This window comes from Pyxicephalus adspersus, chromosome 3, assembly GCF_032062135.1.
Source record: "Pyxicephalus adspersus chromosome 3, UCB_Pads_2.0, whole genome shotgun sequence".
NCBI lineage: Eukaryota > Metazoa > Chordata > Amphibia > Anura > Pyxicephalidae > Pyxicephalus > Pyxicephalus adspersus.
Window position 1 is genome coordinate 116,906,548 of NC_092860.1, and position 19,310 is coordinate 116,925,857.

A 19,310-nucleotide genomic window follows, 5' to 3' on the forward strand; every position below is an offset into this window, starting at 1 on the left:
TTTTTTTATTTACCTCTTCGACCCAGATGATAAGCTATTATGCTTCACATTACTATAATTATTACACAGTATCTATATAGCGATGTCATATTACGCAGCACCTGCAAAGTCCATAGTCATGTCACTAATTGTCCCTCAAGCGGGCTCACAATCTAATGTCTTTATTACAGTCTAAGGTCAATTTTGGCAAGCCAATTAACCTAACTGCATATTTTTAGAATGTCCTGGCTAAACCTGGGACCTAGCAGTGCAAAGGCCTTAGTGCTAACATCTGAGCCACCATGCTGCCCCAGTGGCCCAGACGTTAGCATTCTGTTTTAACACAATTTAACACACATTAGCATCTTAGAGGGAACCTATTGGATAACTTTTTCATAACATAACTAAGGTTTTCTTATTTGATGCAGAATGCTTATGACACTGTCCAGTTCTTGTAGATGTAGTCATTCTCAGTCAGGCCTGTTCTTGTAATACTACAGAAGTGAGCTTAGTTTTAGAACTAGCACTTATTCAGGAGTAATTGATGGGGAAATTAAATAGAAAAAAATTATGCTAGTAGGGTCTCTTAAGATCCAGTACATGGGGTTAGAACCTCTTATTCCAATAGGTGCATTACTTTAGGCAGAGTTTTGATGTTGTATAATTGTAAGAAGGGATCTTCTTAATCATCACCCATGGGGAACAGGGAACAATCCCTTATCATCTGCAGAAAGTTTTCAGGATGCTCCAGCAGGAAGATGAGACAGTTTATATGCACCGTTCACGAGCTATCAGATGACATAAACCTTGCAGCATACTGGCAGATTTTTAAGCAGATCAGCAAATTTCCCTTGCATTTAAAATGATTACATTATATTAAACGTAAATTTAATTAGTGCACTTGACATCACATCTTCTACTGGTAGGAATTTCTATAATCTGACACCATAATCAGCCCTATGGATGACATTTGATTGTTATAAAAGCAAAAAGATCTCCTTAACTTGTGATACACCCATCATAAAATACTTTATTCCCTATAAATCATGGGGTTGGATCACCCGAACATTTCCCAACCTAGCTTCCATCAAACAGAGGTTTTCCATGATTAGTTGTTGGTAACGAAGGCAAAGCTCAAACGCTGTTGAAACCTTGTAAAAACAGCAGGTGTCAGATAAAGGTTTTGAATGTTTATTGTTACCTTCAGTGTGTTGTAGATGGAATGCATTTCGGTAATAGGAACTCCTGTATTTGTCCTAGATAATTTGTCCTTGGTAGAACAAAAACACATTTGTGTTAATAGCTCTAAATTAGCAGAAGCTATTGTATCTTAATTATTTTCTAAAATGTTGGATGCTGCAGGTATTTTAAAATTTCCTGATCGAAATTATCTGTGGAAACTGAATTTCAAGCAAACCTATCATAAATCTGTGCAATGCAAACTTAGCATGTGATAAAACTATTTTAACCCTACAGGTATGGTTACCTGTGAAAACTGCATGTCATACTAATCAGTGGATCCACAGATCTCATCTTTCCATGTAATAGTCCAGCTTGTACCCGTCTAAATCTCCCAATTGTTGTTTTAGGTGATAAGTGGTCCTATTAACCAGTAGAGAGGCATGGGAAGTACCTGACTTTTACATTTGGCCAAGATGTGAATTCATCTCCAGCAACCTCTATGAATCTACTCATCATTAGTCCTAATGTGCTATTTACTAAAGTAAAACTCTTTATGCAAAGAGATGTTTTAGTTGTTATGGGCTCATTAATTCTCTTATTAAACACTTAAGAATAATCCTTGTCAATGAAAGTAATTAAGTGACCTAGAAAGGAATGACTTGCTTGCTGAGATGACATCAGAAAACTGAAGTCATTGGCCACCAGTTACTGCACTTAATGTTTGCTCATGGATTGCTATAGGTTACTCAATTGTTTTGGTTTATTAAATAAGGCCATAAGATGTAGATCCAGTCCCTGTGTCTCTCTAAGCCACCCTATGATAAACCTCTAGTTTTATGGTTTCACTGCTTGATATTTATCTGAAGGTCACATTTTGTACCCATACTTAATGTTCTGTTTCTATAAGATATATGTTAGTAATATATAATCTTTTCTGACAAATGGGAGACAGTATGGCCTTTGAACGCATGCTGTGTTTTCTAAGACCGAGTCCAGGCAACCCATGCTGCATCCTTCTCCTGAGCCTACTCTGGCAGCTGGAAGGTTAAACTTTTTATTTTCTGCTGGATTTTGTTCAATGAAACCTGAGCACAGACGTGTTACTAATGTATTATGACAAGCCTTTTGACTTTCAGGCCAGAAAGGTTCTAGCTATCCTTTTCCACTTGGAAAAAAGCCTCCCTCACATAATGGAAGAATGTAGTGTGTGCAAGCATCCTGCTCATCACATCTAAGTGCTCGTCCTATTCAGGCACGGACGGCAAGAGAGCCACAAACCTTCAAGTGGCAGCGTTAAATATCGTTCCCTTCATAATGCTTGAATACATTTTCCGGAGACTGATCAGCGCAGCTGCCGCGATCATGCTTATTTGTTTATTCTTCACCTTGGTCCGCGTGGACTGCTGACCTAGCTAATCTGCAGCACATGTAAGAAAATGTTTTAATATTCATAGCTGAAATCGCCTGCTTAGTAGCAAAAAAAAGAGAGAGAGAGAGCCACGTGTCGAATTTGTCCGAGGGTACTCTTACAGAAGCTGGGTTTTTTTCTCTCTTTTTTCCCTACGTGCCTTTACATGCATATTAAGAAATAACGGCTATGGATGCTGATGGAGAAAATGTACCAGCCTGACTTTTAATGGATTTCTTAGAACAAACAGACTATGGTACTGATAATTGTGGTAAGTAATGAAAAGCCCACTTTCTGCCTGGGTTCCTTAGCAGATGTCCTTCCATTATATTTAAGAGTCTTCTAAACAGTGTAGTCCTGGTTTTATGACTTGCCCTTCATTTACTTGAAACTCCCGAAGTTCACAGTGCTAGGCTCATTTTGAAAGCGGGATGTAATTACTATGGTGCTATCTTCTGCTTACCGACTGCTTTTTTAGAACAATTTAATCATCATTACTTGTGGATACTGTAAATTGAATATCGCCCACCTAATTACATTAAACTCAAGGGTTGCATCTGCTAACATTCCCAAATAACAAAAGTTCACATTTTACTGTCAAGAAGAGAGTTGTTCCTGTATTTGATCTGAAAGCTGTGCTTTATTGCATTATATTGTCAGGTACAGACAGAGAAGGATACTTGGTAATTAGCTATTTAATGAGAAGTCTTTGCATAATAGGCTCTTGGATAGAAGGTATTGTATAGAAGTTAAACTAAATTAGCTTTCTCTTTCGTGTGTGTTGTACTGTAAAGGTTTATATACTGCGTAGAGTTGTGTGTATGGAGTCTTATAGCTTAGTTTTTAAAGAATGAATCGGTAGTATAATAATTTATACTTTTATGTTTTACAGTAATCCTCCTTTATGTTACTGTATATTGTATGTGTATTTATATATAACCACAGAGGTATGCAGTGCTATTCATTCCAAAAATATATACCAAAGGCACATTGGTAAGATCTAGTACCTTAAAGTTCCTATGTGGTGTAATACGTATCAGACAGTAAGCAGTTACAGAGCTTTTAAAATACTGGAGCAGATATAACAAGATGTCAGAAAATTAAATTACAGCAAGCCAGTTTTATAAGAAGTATGATATATCAAAAGGAATTGTCAAAAAGGGGCCCTGAGACTTGCATTAATCCTCAGACCCACAAGAGGTGGTCATGAACTACCTTGTGACTTACCTAATAAACAGCAGTATCAAACATGTGGATAGCTCTTGCTTCCTTTTTTCTTAATATAAGACAGAATAGTTGGCATCAATCAAACAGAGATTTGCCAGCAGCCTAAAAAATTGCTGTGTCCCATAGATAGTAGAATACAGGATACGTAGTAGAGCACAGGATACGTAGAAGCGTTCACTATTTCCTACTAAGCAAGACTAACATGGCCTAATATTCTCCATACTGAAAACAGTGTAAAAAGGAATATTTCTAGCAGGTACAATAGAATCACTGTAGCACAGAAGGCCCTAAAACGGATAGTATGTCTGTAGCTACAAAAAAATGAATAGCATATAAGTGTCAGAATGGTGACATTTCCACAAGGGGGGTCATATAGCATCAAAAATTGGCTACAGTTTAAAGGTAGCTGTACTTGTAAAGGACAGATATTATCCCCGCTCATCCACTTGTAGATCTAGTAGATAGATATACTTGCTAAAAAAATTGCTGTTCATGGATGTGACCTTTTGAGCCCAAATGGGTGGGGAATCAGGTCTACTTCTTGCTCTAGGTCAATAGTAGAAATGTACGTTTGAGACCAAAGTAGACCTGACACATCGCCCAGTAGCGTTCCACTTAATGGATTAGAGCTGGTTGTGGTAGGTGTATACCCAATGGCACACTGGCGAGTACCATTAACCATTCTTTCCTACATTTTTTTCAATTGGAGCTAAGTGACTTGCATTCAGGGTAAAGAACTATATAACACATAGTAATGCACGTAGCACAGGCTTTATTGTATATGTAAGGTTAGCAACAGGTGTATTAGTTGGTGGTCAAATGTTCGAATATGATCAGTAGTCTTTCAGGTGCTAGAACACACGACAATATAAATGCTCAGCTTTGCCAGGCTTACAAGTTTTTGCTACTCAGAAGGCCGAAACTGATATCCAACATCTTTGGTGGTGGGTTATTAATGTGTAATTATAGTGGTCCTTTTAATAGCAATAAATATTTTCTTGGTGGTAACACTTATAAAAAAAATATGTTTATTTTAATTTGCCTCATTATATTGTAGAAAATATGTGATAACTTTTCTGTAGTACTTGTCAAGTTATTCTATGTGTAACTATTAATCAACAGAAATCCAGGATAAGTACTACTGAAAAGTTCACTCCTGTAAAAGGTGATATGGTCAAGTGTCAAGATTCGCAGGTGTGATTACCTATTAAAAAAATACTGTCTTAGCAAACTTTTGTCCTCACTGGTCAAACTTTGCTGATTGCTTGTGCCCTGATAGGTGAGCAGGCATGTAATGAGGTTATGATAGTATATCCAGTGTTAAGCGATTTTATTGTTATGACAAAATGTTTTTATGTTTGTGTACGTCTGTCATGCTTTTTTTCTTTACCACAAAGGCCTGACCTGAAAATATTGATTGTCAATGCAGCTTACTCTCCGGAGTGCCTTGACTTATATTGACCTGCTGGCCCAGCAGCCGGACTCTTAAAGAGCTGAAGGTGTTAAGTAAAGACAAATTTTGTTCTTGTAGTAGAAAATAAGACTTTAATTAGTTACTTGGTTTCTCTTAGTTTAGTATTTGACGTCTGTTCAGCTCTAGTGGGTCTGTAAATTATTGTAAGAAAACAGGGATTGTTCCAGAGAGAGATTTGATTGATTTTTGCTTGTTATAAGCATTGCACATTTAAAAGCTATGTACAGCTTACTTGTTTTCACTTAGTTATTTCTGGCAATTCCTTTTTTCTTTTCTTTGTGGATTCATTAAGAACACCCAATCTATTCACCAATGTAGTTTTTTTTTTCTTTGTAAGGTAATGACTTATTTTCCCAGGGCACCCCCCTATAGAGTCCCTTTATGACCTCTAATAAAAACCTGCCCAGACAGTACAAATTGGGGCGAAGTGGGACAGCAAGATTAAAGCTTTTTCTGAGCCAGGGGATTGGGATGTAGGGAGGAAATAGAACACTTTTCAGAGGCAGACATTCCACAAATACTCCATATTGTAAGGTGTGCTGCCTGCATGTATTATGGAAGCATTTAATCAGAGCTCTGTCAGTCTGTAAATGTAATGTGACTAGGCTGTGGGACGCATGGAAATATTATTTACTATGTAAAAATGCATTTTATTTTCCATTTTCACTTGTCTGTAAATGTAATTATTAGAAGTAATATAATCGCTCAGACGGATCTCTCTAAGATGCAAGGATAAAATCTGAAAAATGAAAGCGGTATACTTTAGGTTTAATTGGCCTGGTTTACGGAAAGGTTTTGGTTTTGGCTGTGGTCACAGGAAAACATCTGTCTCAGTGAGGGTTTGCAAAGAGTAAAAGTGGACAGAGAGATAAGATGCAATTTACATATAAAGAATACTTGATCATGTACTTATTCTAAGACATGTACTACATAAACATAAAATTAACACATGATCAAGTGCTCATTTACAAAGTGGTAAAGCAGCATGCTAATCCGAGACTTTCTCTACCAAAAAGTTGTTAATGCATCCACAAATATATATATTTATTATGTATTAAACACCACTCCATGTAGGACTTGTATTGCACAATTATGGTATATTCCAAATAATTTAGCTAATTAGTTTTTAGCAAGCACCAGTAATGCAATGTTTTCCCCTCAGTTTTATTTTAATAAAGTCCTGTTTACTCATTTTTAATTGTTTGCCCCAGTCAGCATCTCTAAAGCAAAGTAGGCCTCAGAGCCCATAGCTAGAGATGACTAAATGAGTGTAGAAGTTGTTATTATTTATTACATAAATCGAAGGTTTAATTAACGGAAGGTATGTTGATGGTGCAGCAGTTTAAATAGGTGGCATCAAGCTCTTTTTTTTTTTACAAAAAAATTATTTTTGAACTACTATCAATATACCTTCTGATCTTTATTATCCTGCTTTACACTGTTAATGATACTGGAGGAATATCCAAGAAACAGATATCCCTGAGTTTAGTGATTTCCCAATTAATGTAATGAAGTAACATTATCATGCTGAACATGATGGCATCTCATTGACAACAATGTCACATGAATAAATTACACATATGAAAAACAAAATTGTTGGTGGAGAGAAAATATTTCTTGCCTGGAATGGCTGCCTTTACAGAGATTTTCCAGGAAATTATTTTTACTTTTTGGCTGATGTGCACTCTTACAACTGAACAGAAATCTTATGTGCTGGAAGATGTCTGTAAAATGCTCTACACTTGTCAGATTGTCACACATACTGTCACTTCAAAATGCCTATTATTCATGTTTTATGTGTTCTGCTGAGGTATAGCTAGCAACAATAAAGTATACCCTACATAGGTACTTCCGGTATAAGGTAAAGTTTCCCACATAATGGGCGCTATAAATCTACCTATAATAATTTTAACATGTATCCTCTTTACAGTGCCACATTCACAGACATTAATATGCTAATCCAACGTTCTAAAAGGACTTTGAGTGCTCATTTACTGTGTACACATATATAGTAACACACGGTGTAAATATAAATGAGCCTTTATAGTTTCCCTTTAAAAACACAATAAACAGCAGTGCATGGATGCCAAATTACATAATGAAAAATACAATTTCTATGTGAAAGCCATAGTGAATGTATTTTAAAGTAGTGAATGTATTTTATAGCAGAAAAAATGATTAGTTCTTAAAGATTTACTTCTAAGATGAAACAATTAGTAAAATGCTAATGATATCTAGCAAACTCAGTCAGGTTCACATTTAAAAACATTACATTCCCCAAAAAATAATGACCAGGTTTTTCCAATAGAATTTTGCATTGATGTTTTTTTCAAGATAACAAAAAACAGAATTCATTGGGCACAAATTGGGAAAGAATGATTCAGGGAACACTAGACATGATTTTCACACATAGATTGGCCACCAGAATCCAGATCCTAACCCCTTGACAATCTTCTTACGTGCTGGCGGACACATTACACAGTGGTCTAACTCTCCCATCATTAATACAAGATCTTGGGAAAAAGTTTATTTGCAACTCTGGATGGAAATAAATGTTGTGACATTGTATAAGCTTATCAAAAATTATTCCATGGTGAATGTGTTCTGTAATCAAAACTAAAGGAAGTCCAACAAAATCTTGTGTGACTTATTTTTTGGCCAGGCAGTGCATATTTAAACTGTTTAAAAAGCTGCCTGCCTTGTTTTAAGTGCTGTACTTGTTGAAAATGGTTCATGGCAATAGTGTAGCTATTTTGATCATTTTGTTGTGGTTTGTATTCGGCTTTTTGTGCCAATGGCACATTTGCATCTCTCTTGTAATTCTTGGCCTTCCGTACTTGGCCTAAGTCCTTTCCATAAACCAGTTTCTGAATGCAGCTATTTATAAGAAGTATAGAAGACTTTGATTTTTTACCTAAATATCCTTTCAAAATTTATATTTATTTTAAAGCCTGCAGTAAAATGTTAGTGTTTGTTACATAACTGTAAGTTCAGCAACATACTTCTAGGTCATTGAGAACTTTTTATGTAGCATTGCTCCAGACACATAACTCTTTAAACAATTATTGTGTTTGGTAGCTCAGTTACTGTATGCTACACCTTGCCAAAAAGTATCACATTACTATTGCAGGAAGATGCAGACATTCTCCAGATCTCTTAGAGGACGCCTTCAGAGATTCTGATTTTGCCTGCTGATTCTCAAAATCTGTCCAGGGGGCTGCCAACAGGTCACAAATGCAAAACTTCTCCAATTAACACACATTTATCCTGCTGACCCAGTCCTGATTATCACTCTGGGTATATACATTTATGCTCATAAATTCTGTGTTTAGGCTGCAATAGGACAACAGATTGAAACATATGGTATAATATGCCAAAAGGCACTGGAGTGTGATTTGTATCACTCATTTTAGCTAAGGATCAACTCTGTCCTGACTATCCTGTAATTTTACCTAGCGAAGGTTACTGCATTTGCTGTTTTTTATTGTATAGTTATTTGTGTATAATTTGGATTTGATAATCAACTCCACAACAGTAAAAAAAATATTTCCGGACAAAATTTTAAATTAGTTTGCAACTAAAACTTTTTTTTTTTTTTTTTACCAGAATGGGGTAGATTTGGCCTTGGGGATGTTCAAACATCTTTTATTTTTGTACTACTTACCAATGTCACTATACTTGAAAAAGACTGAAAAGTGAAACATTGGTGAGTACCTGCCAATGTCAACTAAAAGTGAGAATGAATCTAAAATTGTGTGCTGTAACTTAAACAAAGCAAAAATATTCTAGTGGGGACATTTGTTGTATTGATAGGTAAGTTGAGAAAAAAAGGAACATGGTAGCCCAAACCTGTGCAGTGTGGTCCAGCACCACTGCTTGTAGTTACCACCAGGGTCTCATTTAACTTGTGAAACAACTGTCACCCCATTACAGAAACCTTCATAGAAAGATCACCAAGTGTTTTTATTTATTAAAATGTGCAGATTTAAAACAATTGCACACAACTTTTGAATCAGCCATAACCTGGTAAAGCTTATATGAGATTGTAGTGATTGTGTTTAGTTCTTTGCTTTTACGTTTTATAAAGAATACAATTAATTTGATGGATGAATAAAGTACAGGTTGCAGTTCTGTGTGATAATAAAACAGAGAAATTAGATGGTTCATATTTTAGGTTCCGAATGACTCTGTGCACCACAAATGCATATTAAAATATCTATATTACATTTCATTTTATTTACGACCAAAAGAACCCCGCTAATGCTCCAAAATGCCTCAATTATTTCACACCAAGCTAATTCAATATTATATATAAATGTTCTAGCTCTCTAGCAACATTCTGGTGAAATGCCTATTGAGATGCATGTATAAACGGCTGGGAGTGTCAGCTTGTTGATACAAAACACACACTGATCTTTCAATCACCAGCCTTAAAATAAAAAGGCTCTGGGAGCTGTATGGCAGCTAGACGAAGCCAAGCTTGTTATTTCAGGCAGTTGTATGCCTTTTGTTGGCTTATTTTATTAGCTGTAAATATTTACATGGAATTTCTATAGCATATTCGGAAGGTTTGTGCTGTGTATGTGGTCCTCTTACCTAGTTATTGTTTGAATGAAATTCTCTGCTGTCAGTCATTTGCTTATGTTCCTTTTTTAGGACTTTGCAACTTGAAAGCACAGGTTACTGAACAGAACTGTAAATAATTTGCATTTCTATGAACAATCTCCAGACGAAACACTGCAAAAAGAAATCTGAAGCATCCCATGCACAATCTCATTCTTTTTTCCTCTGCAACATACACATTCTTTGCTGGAAGAAAAGATTGAGTCAGAGTTCCCATCATAGAGCAAGTTGTATTATTCTATGAAATATTCTGATACTGCTCATTGAGATGTTTAAATAGGGTGCAGTGGGATTAAATGTATTCAAAAGCCTTGGCAAAAACTCACTAGGAGAATAGGATATTCATGATAAATGCATCTTAAAAGGAATTTTAGTATTAGGTACAATTTAACTGAACAACTCCAGGCATGTAGTGGAAGCATCTAGTGAGCTACACATTGCATTCAGTAAACACAACAAAAGTAACAGGTATTCAGACTTGACTTGATTGAGTTCTGTGTAATCCCCTTCTAAATAAACTCCAGCCCATTAGATGGGGGCAGTAGGTAGTGTACTTTCTGAAATGTGCAACATCCTCTCTCCCTACTTCCATGCAACCTTACAAATGGGTTTATATGATGCGTATTAGTTTCTCTGATTGAGAAGCAATGCAGACAATGTTCCAGCAATACTAGAAGGTTCCCACTAGGATCACCTGATTACAGACAATACAGGGTAGGGTGGACTGATGCAGAACAGTAGCAAACCCTGGCCCAAACCCTGAATTGCTTAGCAGGTAGCATTTGCTCCCGGTATGGATATCAAAATATCCATTTTTATTTATTTCATTCTTGTTCCCTAATAATTTCTTTAACTGGAAATCATGATATTTTTTAAAACTATTTTTTAATGGGTTTTTTTATTTCTGGCATATAATAAAGAATGGGGAGCAAGTCTAATCGCCTTGATAGGGCTCTCACTATTGCTCACAGCTTTCTGATCTTGTGTGTTTTTTTTTTTAGTTTCTGTATCTGTTTCTGTATAAACATAGTTTCTGTATAATTGTCATTTAAATATACACGTCTACACAAATGCTATGCTAACATAAATTCCCCAAATAAGTCAGTAAAATTTTAATGTTCTTCGTATTGTTGTAATATGTTTATTGTGTGGCCTGTGCTTGACTGTGATATATCATATGATCATAGCTTTAAAGTGATTGACATAGTTACATGGTAAGTCAGGTTGAAAAAAGAACCATAAGTCTATCAGGTTCAACCACTAGGGAAATAGGCATATCCCAGATTTAAAACCCTATGGACATAGCTGGTGCAGAGGAAGGCAAAAAAAACCCTGGTACAATTTGTTTCAACATGGGGGGAAAAAAATCCTTCCTGATTCCACAAGGCAATCAGATGTTCCCTGAATGCATTTCCACTTTGAATCACTATTTTCAATACTGTTACTATATAAAACATTTCATACAAGTTACAATACTGTTAGCAAAAAAGAAGGGGATTCACTTAATTTGTTCATGTTAAACTTGTAAAAATATGAATGACTAGAAATTAGTAATGCATATGCATTGAAAGGCTGCCAATTCAATAACTATTTGGCTTATTCCTAATCTTTATAATTGATTAATCTGTGTCACATTCCATTTAGAAATACACAACATTTGTGACTGTTCAGTAGAGCATAGGGATACTAATGAAGAATATAAGTAGATGGCCTTGCATAATGGTCTCCAAATCCCAGGATCATGGTCTAAACATCATTTTCCTGCATGCACTGCCTGTTCAGAGGCTCACACATTGCCGTATGATGCACTGTAACTCTCTATCTGGGTTTAATTTGTGCAAATGAAGCATCACTATTCCTTGGAAATGTGATTTGCTGGTCCGCATATCGGTGAGTCCACAGAACTGCAATAAATTGAATGTTATAAATTGTACTGCAAGCTTAAGCAGATCAAGAGCATATTTTTATGATTTCTGCTGCCCTGCAAATCAGACTAATCTGCTACAGAATGTGCAAATAATTCAGGCATATCGAAGTATTGCTATAAACTTGCAACCCTTCATCACACGCAGCAACACAGATAAACCTAAACCATGAAGCACAGTGCCTTCTTAAATGCTGCAACCGATGCTTTTTAATGCGTATTTTGGAGCATAATAATACTTTATTGTAACGCTTTTTATCTGTTTGGTCGTCTTTTCATCTGCCTGTCTCTCTCTCAAGCTGGCAACATACATTATGCACTGAATGTACACTTTCTGCATGTTTTTACTTTTACAGTAGCTGCATAGTAATACCAAATAATCTGTTCAGTGTATATCCATGTAGAGGTGATAACCCCCCTTTAATAAAACAGATTTCATGCCTATATTTTTACCTTAACCCCTACTTTGTACATCAGAAGATTAAAGGCTATATGAATACCCCTTACCAAATAATACATCTTGATTATAATTTTTTTAAGCATTTTTTATGCATGATGCATTTTTATTTTTTAAAGAGTAGGCTTCTGGTCGTACATTTTACATTTCTCTGTATTATAATATTTACAAGGATATGTTCATGATAAAGGTTGTGAATAGAGGGATTTAGAGGAAAAGCTGCCCCAGGGACACACACCCTGCTTACTAATTCATCCCTACCTGCAAATGAAAGGCAAACTTTACATCAAGCACAAGATGTCCTGCATGGATAAGATAACACATGCAAGTATTTTCTTGTATAAAAGTACACCTTTACATGAGGTGACCATCTGATACAGTTAATTTCGGCCAGGTCAGAGGATAATCCTAATATTGACAGACAGGAGAAGAGAGCTCAACCTGATCAATAATACAAAAACAACTGATTTCTTGTGGCTGGTAAAGGCAGTGGAATGTATAGGGTTTTTGGTTCATTTATTCTATACAATAAAAATATTGTGCTGTGCTTATATGTTAATTGAACAGGCAATAATGACCAGTCTTACCATGTATTCCTAAAAATGGAACATTAGTTCCTCCTTAAATAGTAATAGAAGGGAGGTGTTATTGCTGTTAAATAACATGGCTTATCTGGCAACTGTACAACAGGCCTGATTTATCAAAGCTCTTCAACACTGGAGAGGGTAGACTATCATGGTTGAACATGTGAAATCCAGCAAACCTGGAATGGTCCTGATCCAGGATTAAAAATAATTGCCAACTAATAGGGAATGATTTTAGAACATTTATTTTAGGTTTGCTAGGTGACCCACGTTCTTCCATGATGGTATATCTTCTCTAGACCTGGAGAACTTTATAAAATCTGACCCGCTAGTTGAATTTACCTTTAAGAATACATCAGTGTAAATATAAGTGTATTTATTTTGATGAGTAATTCAGTTTTCTATTTATTATTCAAGCCCCAGCATGAAAAAAATAATTACAGATGAGTTGCATAATTATACATTCATTAAATAAAAAAGGGAAAGGAAGGGCCATAAATAAAAATGAACCATAGTAGTTTTATTTTAATGGAAACAACAGATGGTTTACAGTGGGTAAGCTTATTGAATTTTTTCAGGAACATTTTTGATTATCAATCCACATAATTAATATTGTTATTTTCCCTTTTTTTCTTTTCTAATAAGAAGTGGTGTTTATGTACAATGATTAATTTGCACTGCGTCATATTGCAAGCTCTTCTGATAGAACAATGACTAAGACTTTCAAACAGCAACAAATATTTAATTTGGTTTAGATTAATAATCATTCTCCTTGGTGAGGATTGCTTTTTTATTTTGGTGTTCAGATTAATATAATTTATTTCTGAATATAGATCTGCTGATTTTGTTGTTTACAGCCTGGTACATGTTATGCTGGAGACATCCTGGCTATTGATCCACCTTCAGATTGAAGTAGGGAACACTCACACATTGACACTTATATCAGCTTGTTCCGGGGATTTGCCACCAGTGTTGGAATCCAACTATACTGATCACTCTGAAGACTTTCAATTAAGATTTCCAGTATCCTACTGATGATCCAACATTTGTTTCTCAGGGAGAAACATTTTCTCCACATGGGCCTAGACAGTTGATAAGCTCAGTTCTAGCCACAAAAAAATAAATTGCCCACTGGCTGTAATGAGACATGTGTCCAGCAAATTTCTTTTTTCCTCCGGGAGTGTCTTCACACCGCGTGAGAATCAATGATTATTTACTGTCGTTAATTCCGTTAATGCCGCTGCGTGCACAACACACGAGAATCTGGAGCTGTTAGAAGAACTGGAGTTATTTGGGGGAATGAGTAAACATCAAATTAAAGGTTCTTTCCACGTATTTTGCAAAGATTAGGATAACTAGTTTCTGTGAGCAGACTCGCAGTTTGTGGTGCGCTACACGCTGGTGTTTTAAACGAGTTTCTGTTATTTAGTGGTTTCTACAATTACTTTACGAGAGCTGAGAAAATAAATTTGTGGATTACACAGTGTGCACATAGAGCACTTATACCAACTGGGAGATGTTTAAATTTCTGTGTTCTAACCAGACTTTTACAGGGAAATGCTTTACTTTGTGCACAGAATGTTAAATTAGTTTAGGTAGCTATACTTTCAGCCTAAAATAGCCTCCATTTATTTAAAATAGAGTACATTTGGACTGTGCAGGTAGATGAAACATCTTTTATTGCTTGGTTGAAAATAAGTTGAGAATTGCTAATTAAAATAGATACAGAGCTGAAACTTTTTGTCCTGTGAACATTGTCACATGTACTAAAACTCGGGGGGAATCCTAAAGTTTTAAAATAATACAAGTGCAGGACACTTTTTCTGGACACTTTTTCCAGTGACACTAAAAGGGAAGAAGTTATTTTAAATGATTTATAGAGACTTCTGTCTTGTGTCTATGGCACAAAAAGTGAGAGGAAAACTAAATTGCATAAATAAAAACATAACATATATAAAATAACATATATAAAATATTCCCTTCATTATCCCTAACTGGGAAAACATTTTTCAGATTTTTTCATGATTTTCTTTATTAAATTCAAAGTATTTTATTAGAACAATAACTCTTCTATGTGACCTATATGATTGTAAGTATGTTTGGAAATGTTTTTGTATACTTTGTTCGGGAAAGATTGAGGTGTGTCTCATCATATCCTTCTTTTCACCAAATTGGAAGATCTGCCCATATTATAAGCACCTGGTGCAATCTTAGGGTTGCAGGAAGAAATGCTGAAGTTCCTTCATAATTTCTGTCATCAAAAATAAAACTCCCAGTGCAGGGGTTACCTAGCACTTTTCAGTATCTCAATTAGGGATCAGCAAGAATGCCTCTGGCATTCTCGCGAAAATTTCCTCGAACTTCCGATGGGTCTGCGAAATCGGTTTGCCGAAATTTCGCAGACCCATCGAAAGTTCGAGGAAATCAATACAGGAGGATTTCCAGGGCTGTGTTCATGCATGCAGCCCTGGGAATCCTCGCATGTGCGATCCCCGAGCTCTCTAATTGGCTGAGGAAAGGAAAATCCTGATGAAAATCCTCACACACTGAGCTGTTCTCACTTACAATTTCGAGAACGACCAAATTCGCCGCAAGATCGAGTTTTAAAAATGTACTCGCTCATCCCTAATCTCAATGCAGACTGCTTAAGAAAGCAGTGATCCAATCTCACTAGCAGGAAATTAGAATTCTGCAGTCTTTACATCAACTTTGTAGCAAATGCCTTCTTGTGATATTGGAAAGAAGCAACATTTGAATTGTTGACAGTTTTAGGAAATTACAATGTCAGAAGATTGCAACGGGAAGCAGTTTTTAATAAAAATAAATAGTAAAATAAATAGTTTGTTTAGGAATTATTATGGTTATATAATTTTTTAGTGAAAATAGATGTTCCTTTAATAGAAGTAGGACAGGTTCAAAGTGGACTGGTAATTTCAGCTATCAGTACCTAACAATGTGCGATTGTTTGCGAAAATTGTTACACTGAAGAATATATTTTCTTTTCACCTGGCACACATGCACACTTGTCAGTGTATTTCAGTAGACTCCAATACCTACCTCAAATATTTTTATTGAAATTAGTTTTTTGTATTCCTTAGGTTTAATCTACTATTCCCTGAATTGTTATGTATGTGTATCCCATTTTTAGGTGTATCCATTACTGTATTGTATTTTTATGGTATGGTTTTTGTTAAAGACATCATGTTCACTTTCTGCTGGTATAAACATGCATCGGGGAAATTAGGCCAAAAAGCACCATAAACTCCCAAGGAGTATAGTCTGATAGCAGATGAGTAGGCACTGTTAGATGTAAACCAAGAGAAGGAGCCATAGCCCTTGGGATTTTGGTAAGTATGGAGGGGGAGTTGGGTTAATTTAGCTCAAAGGAGGGAAACAAGATAACTGTACTTTGAAACTACAAGTATCCTATTATTTCCAATCCCTTAATCGAACAAGGCAAATTCTTTAAGCAAGTTATTAACATTAACTATCACTTTATGATTGTAACTATGTATACATCTACACAGCCAGGATATACTGTACCATTCAGTTTCCTTTTAACAGATTCAGGTCCTACAGGTGACTTTAAGCTACCTCCTGGGACTTTGAGTTCTGCTCCTTCTTATCTGAAATATACTCTGGCTTCAATCTTCGCACTGGCTAAATTCAGAGATTTAGAGGAAGTGTCTGTAATGCGGTGTAAAAACACTATCCTATCCACTATTTTAATGGCATACAATGTATTCACTTATCTACTAGAATTTGCCTTGTTCACTTTTGGGTTTAGTTGGTCTTTAAGGTTAAATCAAAAGCAGGGGATAAAATAGTTAATCATTCATTTTTAGTTAACAGTATGTCAAGGTGGAAGTTTCTTTATTCAATATATATATATATATAATTTGTTTAGTTTATATATTCTGCATTTTTTAAATTTTCTGTTGATGCTAGGACTATATACCTTCCTGTGTGTGTGTGGTGTCCTTTCTGACATTTTACTGCTATGTCATGAAATCGGCTAGTTCTGCTCTAAGAAACATTGTCTCCTTGATTGTTTTCACTTTATCATCTTCACAAGTAACTATTGCTAAGCAAGGTACTTCCCATTAACCTCTAGTCCCCTTTTCCCACTGCTCTATTTTAACCTCAAGGTTAAAGAAGCATCCTTAAAATTAACTTTCTAGCTGCACTGAAAGACAAAGAGAATACAAGAAAAGCCCTGCCATGAAAATTCATGAAGAACATAACATTTAAAGGCTGGTTGGTACTTTTTAGAGGCATTTTGTGATCAAGAAATTCCTTGGCATGGAGTAATTGATGGATGATACCATTGCTCCTTTAGACACAGGTCAATGGACAAGCATTTTTATAGAGCTATTTGTCTGGTTTTAAGTACTCTAGCAAGTGCAGAAAGATCCTATGTTCCCTTTTCTTATTAGGGAACAGTTTAACTATTCATTAGTATTTGTGTAGATGGAATATAGCATGACTTATTTTCCTGCAGAACCCAGAATTTATATTATTTGGAGTGATACTTTTAACGATAGGCTTTTTGTAGAGTACATGGAGAATTTACTCTTGCTTTATCTAGGAAGAATTAATTTGATTCTTTGACACTGTTAAACTATATCACAATATTGTTTTTTTAAAGCCAAAAACTGTTTTTTGGAGTTTTCCCTCTCATTTGGCATATAGACCCGAAGTAATAAAAAAATTCTATCACAGGCAAACATAAAAGTAAACCCCCCTCCAATAGACCTCTGAGGAATCTGAAAACCTTCCCCTTCAATGTGGTTGAGCAGCCCATACGTGGCACAGACATGTGCATGTGTTTTATAAGTCATATTGTACAGTCTAATATGAACAAAACCTTTATTTGTGGAGAAATGATAAAGTTACTTTTCATGTGGTCTATCACATGGTGGCTGATTTGCTTTTCTGGTAAAATCTTTCTTTTTTTAACTAAAGAACAGAGATGCGACCAGCAGCATTTTGATACTTTATATAACCATGATCCTATAACACCTGCATGATTTGTATGGCAATTTCCATCCAGAAACCAAGCATGTATGTGCATAAATATATATTGGAGTGTATAAATTATTTATTGGTTTGGGGAGTAAAATGAATGTATCACCGTCATAAAGTAAATCTCCTTGTATAATAGTTATCGTGCGTACAAATACATATACATTAGATGCCTATGTGTTTTATTTTTCATTTGTTTTTCTTCAACAGAGCATTGTGAAAGGAAATCTAGTTTTGCCACTAAATTATGACATTTATCAGTGATCAAAACAAAAGCAAAATAATGCATGGATATTAATAATTAATATGTTAAATATGAGGAAAGTTCATAAATAATAAATATGTGCTTTAAACTATGAATTATATATGGCAATTAATAACTGATTGCTTACAACAATAGGCAATCATAAATGCTTATTAATATTCACTCTGAAATTAGTGCTGTAGAAGATGTGGTATGGAGAAAGTGGCTCATTTGTCATTAAAACAAAGTAATAAACTTGTATATTCCTTTTTTGCCATTAGAAAATAAAATTCTGAAATCTGGGAGATTTGTTAATATGTTAGGTAAGGGCCACAGTGTATTTACTTAAATTCAGCCAAATTGTTGGCGGAAACAATTCAACACACATACGATGTAATACAAATTTATACTTAATTGTTGGGTATCTCAAAAATATATATCATTGCTGCAGTGCAAGTAAGCCTTTAAAAAACCCCTCACTACACTTTCACCCTATAGTCTTTTCCCCATATGTGTCGTGTAAAGGAACAAAGGAACCCACTACCCGTTTACCCTATAGTCTTTACCCCATATGTGTTGTGTAAAGGAACCCGCTGCCCATTTCACCCTATAGTCTTTACCCCATATGTGTTGTATAAAGCAACCCACTACCCTTTCACCCTATAGTCTTTACCCCATATATCTTGTGTAAAGCTACCCACTGCCCTTTCACCCTATAGTCTTTACCCCATATGTGTTGTGTAAAGGAACCCACTGCCCTTTCACCCTATAGTCTTTACCCCATATGTGTTGTGTAAAGGAACCCACTGCCCTTTCACCCTATAGTCTTTACCCCATATGTGGAACCCAAAAAATTGGGAAAAACTCAATACATATTTAGTTTACCGTCTAGTCACAATGTTTAACTAAAGAATAAAGAAAATGCACAGACAATTATCTTTATAAATATATTTGGTACATGTTTTAATCATTGTGACTTGTTAAAGGTAATGCTGAACCAAGAATTTTAGTTTAGGTAAGTATAATGCGAGGGGTTTACAATAATTAGCAGATTGGTTTATTTAAGTAACAGATGGCCAAAGCATTTCTTTTTTTACATATAATATATACAGTATATATGTAGTAAATGTGTGTTTTTAATAATAATATTAAAAATAATAATATGATTAGTGTAAAGGCAAAC

At 35.4% G+C, this 19,310-nt stretch overlaps 1 protein-coding gene across 16 annotated transcripts in view; it reads left to right on the forward strand.

Annotated features, from left to right (window-relative positions):
• Positions 1–19,310, forward strand: part of TENM3 (teneurin transmembrane protein 3) — a 699,726-nt gene that overhangs the window by 448,336 nt on the left and 232,080 nt on the right. The window contains exon 1 of one of the 16 annotated variants that reach the window (XM_072406098.1): positions 2,788–2,840. The exons of the other annotated variants lie outside the window; for them this stretch is intronic. Coding sequence (XP_072262199.1) covers positions 2,798–2,840 — 43 coding nt within the window. The 5' untranslated portion in view covers positions 2,788–2,797. Of the gene's footprint in view, positions 1–2,787; positions 2,841–19,310 lie in introns of those variants that run through there. 16 annotated transcript variants of the gene reach the window in all.